The 12,577-nt window shown below is 42.5% G+C and overlaps 1 protein-coding gene across 2 annotated transcripts in view; it reads right to left on the bottom strand.

The window, feature by feature from the left end:
- UXS1 (UDP-glucuronate decarboxylase 1) overlaps positions 1-11,702 on the bottom strand; it is a 54,744-nt gene extending 43,042 nt beyond the window's left edge. The window contains exon 1 of one of the 2 annotated variants that reach the window (XM_064710096.1): positions 11,536-11,702. In XM_064710096.1, coding sequence (XP_064566166.1) covers positions 11,536-11,632 — 97 coding nt within the window. In that variant the 5' untranslated portion in view covers positions 11,633-11,702. Of the gene's footprint in view, positions 1-11,086; positions 11,106-11,535 lie in introns of those variants that run through there. The other variant, XM_064710100.1, reaches the window with a different exon arrangement.
- Positions 11,703-12,577: the final 875 nt, after the last annotated feature.

Genomic DNA, 12,577 nt, shown 5'->3' with positions numbered 1-12,577 from the left:
CTGAACCACTCCAAAGAGGTGCCTCAGGAGCCCTGCATTAAACGTAGCAAGTGCTTGTATGCACATATAATTGTGTCTAAATACATATATAATGTGATGTAAACACAAAAGACACCTAAGCAATATAACTTACAATGCCTCAGTAAGCAAACAAAACTCATTTATTACTGTTTGTATGGAAAGTTTTATAGAAAGATATATCACAATATAAAATCAAAGACCAAAAGATGTAACAGATGCAACTGGTCCGGGCTTAGGAGATTATAGGAAGACTATGAGAACACTGACTTTACTTTTAACTTTCAACTAGGAAATAGAATGCAGTTTAAAGTGAAAAAATTAGAAGCCATAAACCAGGCTACACTGACAAGGAACACTCGACAACTTTGCATCATCAAGATAAACAAGTTTAACATGGAACAGTTATGTAAGGGATTTTGCAAAACAAGCAACACAAGAAATATACTCCAAACATCTCCAGAAAATCATTCTGGAGTTGCTCTTTAAGAGACAAGGCTCAAGCTAAGGACCAAATTACACTGGGTCTTAGGGAGTAGCCTATATGCTGTATTACCATACATATAGAAAACTTCTAAGTGTCCACAGATTTTGTAAGCTGTAAAATATTTTGCCTACTTTTAGGCTTTGTACGTACACTTCCATCACTATTACTCAATGAGCTCATGGATAAAGTGTTACAGAAACAAAACAAAGAATACTGCTACAGTCACAGGCACCTTCCAGGCAGGAGAAATGAGACATTCCCAGGAAGGAGGAGTGGGGAGGACACAAATGAGGATTCAGTAATGCAGCTGTTCTAGCCTTCAGGGGATGGGAAAGCTACTGAACTGTTTGTAAGTGCTGAGTGCTGCTGAGTAATTCACGAGTAACTCAAAAGAATCCATGACAGACTAAGAAATAAACTGTAGGAGGGCTCTGTGTTATCTGTGGTGATACCATAAAACCACCTGTCATCTTCTGGGGAAAAGATAGGGAAGCTTTATTGTATTAGAACAAACGACCCATAAAATCCAACTGAATTTTTAAATAACCTGGATTTTGTGTAAACTAGATAAAGTAAATTTAATGTGGTGAAAACGGAATACAGTGTTCAGCACAGTAAATTCAAGTTATTCACCCTCTGGCTAGGATTTTAGAATTATGTATGACAACACTAATGAAAACACTTTTCTTTCAATGAGTGATGACAATCTGGCAGTAACAGGTACAGAATTCTTCAGTTAAACAGGACTGAGCTACACTTACACAGAATAATTTTTCTGGGCTACAGAAAACAGAATGTGAGTGGTTATGCAGTGGCAGGAAGCATCTGGGTTTAGCTGGTGAAATAGGAATTGACTGAAGGAAAAAAAAAAAGGAGTTGCCAGTTGCAACAAATACCACCCTCCCAGTTTTGTTGCAAAGACAGTGAAGCCACATTGCATACAAGGAACTGGCTTCCAAAAGAAAACACGTGACTTGTGTGTGCTCAGTGTCCACAGCAGGGAAGGGAAGCTCAAAAAGGCATTCACATCCTTGCAGAAACACTGCTTTTGATATCTCAGTTCTGGAGGAGAACATGACCTTGCATTAAACTTTCATAAAGTGTATTGGGTACCACTAAAAAAAAAAATTGCAAAAAAATTTGCAAAATTTATCACTCAGGAATTATCATACAGAGAGATCTGAAGAACTCTGAAGTCTCTCATGTGTACAGAGATGTTGGAAAAACTCACTTCAACATACTGACTGCCTTCATAAAGGATTCTGAATGTGCAATTCTCAAAAGGACCTCTTTGGCTACTGGCGCTCCCATGGAGCTTACACCAAGGTTGAAGGGATCAGAGCTAATATTTTTGTGCAAGAGTGGGTTTAGCTGTTTTCCTTCCAAATACAGAGCTGTTTATATAACGTGCTTACCCAGCAGCAGAACCAGAATCACGCCTGGCTCACAGAGGATTTCCTTGCCCTAAAGGTCAAGTCAATGCTGGTTTGACACTCAGGCAAGAATGATGGAAACACAGAGGTAAGTAGGTCCAAATCCACAAGCAGAATGATGAAAATTACAAGCCTAAATTCAAGATGAAAATCCTTACAGGCATCACAAAACCACTTGACAGGCCCATCAAGTTCCGGCTCCAAAAGCTGCAAACACAGATAGTTAAAAAAATCTTCCACATCATCAAGGCACTACACAAACCCAGCTTTCAAAAGCATGAGACTCCTAATGGACCAAATTGGAGCAAACACTAACACAACCCAGAACTTCACTGTAAAAGCCAGTTTTAAAAATTCAAGTCTAAAGCCAAATCTTTTAAGCCAAAAGGTATTAATCCAGGATAATAGTCCTGTGCCAATTCTCAGACTGCTGAGATTTAACATCCTCATCCCCCACAGCCACACAGAACATACTCTGTGAAGAACTTCCAACTTATCCAGCTAGGGAGCATTCATAAACATAGTCTTCCTGCCACCTACTGAAACTCTGTGCAAGGGAAGAATTCATGATTCACTGGACTAGACAGAAGCATGACTTGTAACAATTCAGACACTCACCTACAACAGAAGGACACAGGGGTTTTGCTTTCAAAGACGGATTGCAAACCTCACCCAGTGACTGATTAAGGTCATAGTAAATTGGCATTAGGGAAGTGAGCAGAATATCTGAATTGTTGTAGCCTGGTTTAATGGGCTGTAGGAAGAGTAAAAATAGGACTACACCTATTTGAGGTGGTTTTTTCCCCTTTGCATCCTTTTCATAAAATAATGAAATAATTTTTATTGTAGCATTTTTGCAAGGATTAATTGCAAGTACTATGAAGAGTTAAGCACATTAATCATTAATCATTCCCACAGACATTACACTTTAAAGTGAAGGCTTCCAGGGAAGGACATCATCTCTTGAGTAAAATGATGAAGAACTCTCTAAAAGAGCCTCTTTTAAAAAAAGAAAAAGAAATAAAATAAATAAAAGCAAAAAAAAAAGGTTTCTTAATGCTGCAATCATGGTATTTTTATTAAAGAGGTATTTCCATTTATCTGACTAAACATTAATCACTCAGGGTTTGTAGAAAACCCAAATGCTTTTTTGTTTCTTTCCCCAGCCACTGAGATTAAGCTCTAAGTACCTGCCAGGCACAGTTTTACAGTAAAATTGTTGTAGGTTTTCAAGACTTCTCAAACCTCCCTTAAAGGCAATTAGTCACATATGAGTAAAGAATTTGGTGTTGGTTTTGTTCCTACTGAATATATTTACATTCCTGAAAATTTAAAAGTTTGTTTAGTTTTTCTAGAGAAGCCCTATCCTGAAATGATGCTGAATGCAAGAGGACTGCAATGACAGGGATACTGATAGAAAAGGAACAGTCCAGGAGCTATCCTCTGGATACAAACCAACCATGACTACATTAAGAAAAAAAACAACAACCAAAAAAAAAAAAAAAAATGACCCAAACAACAACAACAAACCAAAACAACAACAACAACAAAAACGCAAATCACAACAACACAAGATATAAAATCTGTTAAATCACACTTGAAAAATACAACAGAAACCCCAAGTATTTGGCTAGGGTTTTGCTGAGCATCTACTATTAAATGTACACTTCAATACCACAGTCAGACTTTTTAACGCTGACCAGCTGCATTTCATAGCAAGCATTCCCTTTCCAGGTCCTCCAAACACAGCAATTGGATGTATGTTTTCATCTGAATATTCTTTAAATTTGTCATCTTTGCAATAATACTTTTTGTACAGGTTTCTATCAAATACAGGTTACTACACTTAGAGAACCTTGCATGCCATCATTAACTCATCCATAACAGGCTGAGGAACCAGAAAACAACTCTGTCACAACCCAAAGGTGGGAAAAAACGCAATCCTAAAAGAAGCCTGTCTCTTTATCCCTCCTTTCTGGGTCTCTTTAAATGACATGAAAACCAAGTCACAGACTACCACAGGCCCTCAAGAGTAATACACACTCAATCTGAAATTATTAGTGACATCACTAGTTTCAGCATCACATACATTTTAAAACAGGTATTTTAAAAAGCAAAACTGTGATCTACATAGAGTACTAAAACAGATACAATCTCTTTTAAAACCATATTCTTTCCCAATTGCTTTGTTGTTTGCATTTTCAGGGCTGTTAACGAAACTTTTATACAAACTTTTATCTAAATAGATTTAGCTGAAAGCAGAGGGATTTTTCCCTGTATCATCCACCTTTCAACTTCTGCTCCACAAAATACAGAGATGACAAGATGATGTTTGTTACAAATAGATTTCAATATCAACAGAAACAGCATGCAGGAATAATATGAATTGATATAGTCATAATCAGAATTTTTAAAGCAAACTCGTATGCTCTGAACATCCAAAGTGAATTGGTTTAAACTTTTCATTTCAGAGAGATGCAACAGCATTCAAAAAAGGGGTTGGGTTTCTTTTTGGTTTTTTTTTGCTTAAATCTGACTCTCAACAGTCACTAAGCAACTTCAGTCTCCTGGAAGAAATAAGGTTTTAGTTTCCAGACACAAACCTAACAAAAAGGGAGAATATGTAAAGGGAAATAATAAAATACTTTTTAATACAATTGCATTAAAGTTTTAATTTAATTATTTTGCATATTTAATAACATAAATAAAACAATTATTTTCTTTAGGAAACTATTATTTCCCACACAATATCTTGTGGCTAAACTGGAGAAATATGACTTTGATGGACTACTCAAGAGATGGCAGCTGGGTGGCTGCACCCAGGGCTCAGTGCCCAGTAACAACTGGTGTCCACCAGAGGGGTGCACTGGGACCAGTACTGCTCAGTGTCTCCATTTATGACACAGACACAGCACTGAGTGCATCCTCAGCAAGTCTGCAGATGACACTGAGCTGGTAAGTGTACTGAGGGAAGGGATGCCATCCAGAGGGACAAGGACAAGCTTAAGGAATGGGCAAACTCTCATAGTGTGCAAGGTCCTGCACCTGGGTTGGAGCAATCACCAGTATCAGTACAGACTGGGTTACAAGAGGACTGAGAGCACCTCTGTCAAGCAGGTCCTGGGGGTACTGGTAGAAAATCTGGACATGAAATGGCAATGTGCACTTTCAGCTCAGAAAACAAATCAAAAACACTGGGCAGCACCAAAAGAAGTGTGGTCACCCAGTCAATTGAGGTGATTCTTCCTCTCTACTCCACTCTCATGAGACACCACCTGCACACAGCCCTAGGGCTCCCCAGACAAGAAACACATTGACTTGTTAGAGAGGGTCCAGAGGAGGGTCACACAACACGGTCAGAGGAATAGAACACCTCTCTTACCAGGACTGTCTGAGAGAGCTGGCTAGAAAAGCCTGGAGAAGAAAAGGCTCTGAAGATACCTTACTGTGGCTTTACTTAAAGGGGGCTTACAAGAACAATGAAGAAAAACTTTCCAGCAAGGCCTGAGTGACAAAACCCTTAAGAGACAACGCTGTTAGCCTGAAAGACAGCAGGCTTAAGTAAGATGCAAGGAAGCAATTCTTTACTATGAGAGTAGCAAGCCTGGAACAGGTTGCCCAGAAAAGCTGTGGATAGCCCACACCTGTAAACAACATGAGGTTGGACAGGGCTCTAAGCAACCTGTTCTACTGAAACATGCAGAACATTCTCCCAGGGCAGTGGAGGGCTGGATTAGATCATCTTTAAAGGTCTCATGCAAACCATTTTATGATTTCCCCAATATATTTCAAACCACCATTTATAGTCTTGATTCCATAAGAATAAAAAAAACCCCTCAGCTGCAGTCCATGTGTAATTCCAGCAGTATGTCAATTTGCTTTAGAAAATTATTTTACTGATGAGAGTATTTTGCAATATTAGTGGAGATAACAACATACGATTACTAATCATAACTTGGTATTGAGAAATGTCACTTTCCTGAGTGAAGTTTATGATTATGCCTTTGGGGAAAGTACAACAACTTGAATATTAAAAAAGATTTTAAAAAAGTACACCTCTGGTAAGTCTATACAGATCTCTGTATGGCAAATAGTTCTTGTTGCATCTCCTGAACTGATGCCTTGCTCAACAGTAAAAGATTTCCTGCCCCAAATCAAAGACAGCAGACTGTAGCTTTTCCCACATGAGAACTATCACAGACACAAAGACACAGGGTTTGCTAAGGGAAAGATGCTCTCTCTGTACCTTGGACAGCATTACTGCAGCTCTGTGTCAACCCTTCAGCTAGTCATCAACTAGCAAAACAATGGCAACACAATCACCAGGAAATTTCTCCACTCTCTTAAGAACAAATGCTTAAACCTTGGCAAGCCCATACTCTCCCACAGCTGTGAGATATAACATTATGCAAATTTTCCTTCTTTACAAGAGTTAATGGAGCTTCATACTGCATGGGAAGGTAGCCAAGGGTACTTTTTCTTACATTTCAATTAGCATCATCACTTTATAACTGAATTTTATTCTTAGTTTTCCAGATGGAAAATTCTCTTGAAATTTTCTATTAAGTCTTTTTTCCAGTTCTCTGTTCCTACTCCTTCCTGCCTTGTATCTTCAGCATATTGTTCTTACCACTGCTCCTCCACTGACTGATCTGGATAACTAAAATTGATTTCAGTGGACTCAGAGAATGTTCCAATGGTCAGCACTGTAACAAACAAATTCACTTTTCCCAGCTACCTTTCACAAACTCCTTCAGGTAAATTGATGTCATAACCCCCACCTCTCCTTCTCTCCAGTCCATAAATGAGATGCTGAAAACTACCAGTTTCAACCAAACTCTGCTTTGGTCAACTAACCTTAGAAAATAAGAGACAAGCAATCTAAATGTCAGAGAAATATTCCCCTTTGCAAAAAAAGAGGGTAAAGAAGGTGGAAGCTCTACGAGTGTTCATCCTTGAGTGGAATGATGACAGGGTTGTCTCCTGCACATGGAGCAGAAGAGACAAATACTAAGTGGAGGTAAAAGATTAAAGACAAATATGAAAAGGAGATAAGAGAGGAATAAGAGAGGATAAGAGAGGTATTAATTTTTTCCAGGATGTCAAAAATTGTTTTAAAACATCATGGCTAGCAAGGCATACTCAGAGTCCATTTACTCCTGACAAACAACAGAAGCATGAACAAATTTTCATAAGCTACATGAGTACAGCTAGTTGCAAGCCTGATGAGCAGGGAAGTGGAAGCTCTTACAACAGTGAGCTTATTTGCATAAACCCACAAACGAAAGGCAACTTGGTGAATGTGAACCCAGCCAGCAAGCCTGATGTCCTGCACAACCATTTTGAACTCTTCCATGGCCAACCAGTCCTGACATCTAGTTCAAAAATGGCTGGGGAAGGAAGACTTCTGATGCTGAATAACATTGAGACAGCCTGAAGCAATAGGGCAGGACCAACTTGATAACTGCTCTTCTACTATGAAAAGTGGAAGTAAAAGCTTATCAAAACAAAACATTAAGTAACATTTGAACATATGCAAGACAAGCAGCATGCAAGGGGCTGGTGAGATTCAAACTGAAAAGCTCACTCACACCTCGATATTTTGAGAGGAGAACATTGCATTCTTCCTATCTGATGAAAATCTGACAAAAATAAATGGCTAATCCTATAAAACAAAGGATATCAACCATGGAAACTAACAATGCTGTGAAAAGTCAGGCCACTATACCACAGGATGTACTTCCCTCACATTATTTTGACATTTCATTTTTAAGTTGTTCTAATAGCTCTGCTATATCTTACAAAGGAAATGAGGTCTTAAGCTTGGGTCTCATGACAGCACCCTACTATTCCATTTTCCCCTTGGAAAAGGAACAAGGCAACAGATAAACTTCCTGAGAACCATTTGATCTACAAATGAGTAAAGAAAACTGTTCTACTTTACCAAAATAGAGCTCTTAACTTTTTCATTAAGAACTGCCCTGTCATACATCAGCAGATTATTTACAGTAGCATCAAGATTAGACCAAACCATGCAGAATGATGAGCTCTGGTCTTTAAATCCTGACTACAAGATTCTACGTGTATTTCCAACAACTTAAATAGGTTCTGATTCTGCAAAGACAGTACCACTGAGGAATGGCTGCATGTCCATATAAAGCTGAATATACTCTTAAAACTTCCAAGGCAGTGAGTTGAAGGTGTCTATGTACTGACATCCCAACACACAAATGGGGTTTTTAAAAACATAACACTCTCAGCCTGCAAGCCTGCATATAAGTTATTCATATTGTGGTGACACTGAAGTTTTTTAACATTATTGATTTAATTCACTGCTCTTTTATGATCTGTCTACATTTCTCATTACAGAGAAACAAAAATCAATTAAACCCATTTCACTTCTATAATCACCTCATGTTCTGAAGCTGTGGTTTCACAACAGCTTCAAGATGATCTAAGTGGAGCTCATGACTGAAAGAATTCGTTGAGTCCACCTCCACACTCCCCTCCACCCCACTCTGGTTAGCATTAGCACTCCTGCACTATTCTGCTGGGGGTTAAATCAGAGGCAAGTTGGAGCATAAGTTTTTTTCCCTTTAGAAAAGGGCAAAGCAAACTCACCCTCAAGGCAAGGTTTCCCACTATATGTAGCAGAGTATACTCAGGCAATGTTCACAGAAGAAGACAGCACTGAAGGTGAGTCAACTAAGTTAATTATGAAGAGTATCAATAAAAAATTGACTAGCAGTCTGACATATTACAGAGTGATTCAGACAGCTTGCTAGCTGCACTATCTCCAAATTCATCACCTGGGCAGTGGGGAACATCATCACCCTTTCACCCAGGGCCTACAGAAAAGGTAAAGGTAAATTTTAAACTTTATTCACTTCCTTTTTCCAGGAAACAGTTGCTTAAGTGACAACAGCTTTTAATTGCCTGCTACATAGAAATGCTCCTTTTGAATTCTATTTTTATACATACAAACCATGCATAGCACAATGTTTCAAGTGAATGATTTTTTAAAAACTAATATAAATTAGACTTACAGAAATGAGACTACCTCAATTCAAATCCAAAGTAAGGATCTTTCTGGCTCTAAGCACTACTAGGGAACCAAGTGAAAGCCATAAAGGAGTTGTAGAGGTTTTATAATATGACTCTTAACAGTGTATATCATGTCATGATGCTACTTCAACCAAAGTAAACAGGAGACTTCAGAGACAGGCTGCTAACTGCAGACCTGCAGAGCATGTGATGGCAACCCTGCCAGCAGCACTGCCAGCTTCTATCCCATTCCACCACTGAGCACCACCTCCTCCAGCTGGGCCCAAACAGCTGCTGAATACCCACATTGTCAATCTGCTGTAGCACAAACGGGTGATCTCAGTCCAGACCAGTTCCTTCATCTGGTGCACAACGAAGACATTTCAGCCACTGTGTGTGTGTGAGACTACCAAGAGAGCCACTCTGACTCCTGAGAGTGAAATAGCTCACAGCCTTTCAACTGCATGCAAAAAGTTCTTTCTCTAGTTTGCAAACTCACACAGAGGAGTTCTTCAGGCACCTTTGTAACCAATTTGCATTCAAAGGCAAAAGATTTCTATGAAATACAACATTTTTCTAAATTATTTTCCCAAAACATTTGCTCAGGCTTTCACACACAGGCTGACAAAATGGCACTATCTAAAAAGTCTTACCCTCTAGTTCAGAAAAAAAATAATATCCTTGCCAACTATTCCATTCCCTGTAAAATGTGCTGCAAGTCTGAATGCCCATGCCCTAGTACTGAATGGAAATTCATGGAAAGGAGGCGCACAGCCTAAAAACACTTAGTCATTTAGAGAGTACTTCAGAAAGAAGGAATGTAAGAAGTGCCAGCACATACACCTACACCAGCTGCTCAGTTTTCTCAGATTCTCTGCTATTTCAGTCAGGCATTATCTGACTGCAAGCAGAGCGTAGCGATGATTCAGTAACATTGCGAGGAGTACCCTTTTAGGGTCGGTGAATGGGATCATAAATAATTACTCCTGAGAAAAGCAAACAAAAAATATTCTCTCTAGAATCTGATAGAGCTGTGGCATCGGCTACCATATCGTACTATGCAGCTGACACCTAAGGATTCCACAACTTTTGATCTCTAGTCAAAAGATGGGAAAGCACAGCATGTTAGATTTGCAAAAAACAAGTTCCCATCAGACACCAACTTATTGCCTTTTCAAGCCATGTTTTTGCCACACTGACCTGCAGTCCCTCTCCTCCTGCACTTTTTTTTCTGAATCCCAAAAAAACCAAGCAGTCAGAAGGCTTCTCCTTAGGGCTAACTTTTACTTACAAGTTAGAAAGTAAACACCAATTACTGTCCAGAGAATATAATCAATAGCTAGGTCCCAATGACCACGTCATCTGCCACTCAAATCCAGTTTTCACAGCAGCCTATTAACTTTCGTTTTGAAAACTATCACTCTTAGCAAAACGTGTAAGCCCTTCAAAATAAGAACTGACACTAAGCTGTCAGGATGGAAGGGACCTGAAGTCATTTGGACAAACTGTCCTGAAAGTCAGAGCTGAAACACAACTTCAGTGGTAACAGAAGTACCTAAATAGTGAGGTCCAGTAAAGACCATAACATATGGCAATGAAGGGAATTGCTGTGTTTCTGTGGTAGGAAACACCACTCCTCTAACAAAATTACTTGTGCTGTACCTCTCCACCTTCCCAAACCCAAAGGAAGGATCTGAAATGTGATGCACACACTCACCCACAAAGCTAGCTCACCTACACCTGTGTGCCTCCAAGAGAACGGCTTGCTCCCTACCTGAACTGACAAGGTATCGTGCTGTCCGCATAGAATCTACCCGAATCTGAAAACAAAACCGGCTAAAACAAAATAAATTTAAATTGCAACAGAAGAAACAAGAGAGCGGGAAGAGTGCTGACAGGACAGCGTTTTAAATCTATCTGACTCACTGCTGGTAAGTGAAGTCATAAACATCGCCGTCACTGGCTATTCTAAGGTTTTCTAAAGTACCTCTGTGCCTCTTCCCCGGCTCTCAAGACTCCAGCTACGCGCTGAGTTAATAAACAAACATTTATTTATCCCCAAAGGACTTGGGAGGATTTTACAAAAACCAGACACGAGGCCTACCCTGGAAAAACTTCCCTGAGGGCTGCTCACCGCTACCAGGTGGCGATCGGGGCGGACAAAGCGCGGTCTGAGGGCAGGAGCGGCTGCGGAAACACTCGCGGAGCCGCGTCCCGCCCGCACGGCTGCCCGCAAGCCCCCGGGACGGGGCAGGGGAGCGCCGGCTGCCGGGGGAGACCGGCACGGCCGCAGGCGGGAAAGTTCCGGCAGGGCAGGAGCCCCGAGCCCGGAGCCTCCCGCGGGGAGCCCCTGCCCCGCCGGGCCGGAGCAGCCGCGCTGCGGCGCGCCCGCAACCGGGCAGCGCAACGGGGCGCGGGAGGTGCCGCCGCCACATCTTCCTCATCCCCTTCCTCTTCCTCCCCTCCCGCACAGCGGGCGGAGGGCACGGGGGGCGCCGTGCCAGCGGGCAATGAATGGCCGTGCCAGACCCGCCCCCACCCCCGCTCACTCACAGGCGACGTAGGCGACGAAGGCGAGCCCCATGAGCAGCTTCATCCTCCTGCGGTTGATGGCGGTCAGCAGGCGCAGCAGCGGCCCCTTGCTCACCATGCCCCGCGGCAGCGGCACGCAGAGCGCCGGGCACGGCCGCGGCCACCCACGGCTCCGCTCGGCCCCGCTCCGCCCGCCCCGGAACCGCCCGCGCAGGCGCGGCGGCGGCAGCGCGCGCCCGCTCCCCTGCCCGCCCCTTCCCTCCCGGACCGCGGACGCGGCCGGAGCGGTGGCGGCGCATGCGCGTGGCCATCGCTTCCCTCATGATGAGCGGTTCGGTCCCGGCTGCGCGTTCCCTGCGGGGTGCCCGGGAAATGGAGCGCGCCCGCAGCTTCCCGCTGTCCTCATCCGGTCTTTCAGGGCCCTTCAGGGTCGGGCGGGCTTGGTCACTTGTCGCCTCCCACTGTGGTGGTCCTTGGAAGGTGACCTGCTGGAATGAGCAGGCAGACGTGGACACACTCATACACAACACGTGTGTGGCGCTGGCAGCTTCAGTGCCTGGTCCTTTGAAAGCGCTGTTTGCCTCGTCCCCAATGTGCTTTCCATATGTACATAGTAAGGAGAACCACCTGGATGCAATTTTTCAGAAACACAGAATAGTCTTAAGTTGGAAAAGACCCGCAAAGATAATGAAGTCCAATTCTTGACCCTGCAAAGGACACCCCCAATAATTAAATCATGTGTCTGAGAGCATTATCCAGATGCTTCTGCCAGGCTAGGTGCTCTAACCACTTCCCTGGGGAGCCTTGTCCCACTGTCTGACCACCTTCTGGGTGAAAAACCCAGATACCCAGCCTGAACCTCCCCTGCCATAACTTCAGGCCATTCCCTCAGGTCCTGTTGTTGGCTGCCGGAGAAGGGGGGTCAGTACGTGCCCCTCCACCATGTGAGAAGCTGTAGACTGTGATGATGTCCCCCCTCAAGGTGCAGTAGGATGTTTGAACACAGAGGTTAGATCTGATGACCTTCTCTGGTGCCTTCCAATCTCGCCCTTTCTGTGATTCC

Source organism: Zonotrichia leucophrys, chromosome 1 (genome assembly GCF_028769735.1).
Source record: "Zonotrichia leucophrys gambelii isolate GWCS_2022_RI chromosome 1, RI_Zleu_2.0, whole genome shotgun sequence".
Classification (NCBI taxonomy): domain Eukaryota; kingdom Metazoa; phylum Chordata; class Aves; order Passeriformes; family Passerellidae; genus Zonotrichia; species Zonotrichia leucophrys.
The sequence above is the reverse complement of the archived record's forward strand: the minus strand, read 5'-3'. Positions and strand labels throughout refer to the sequence as shown.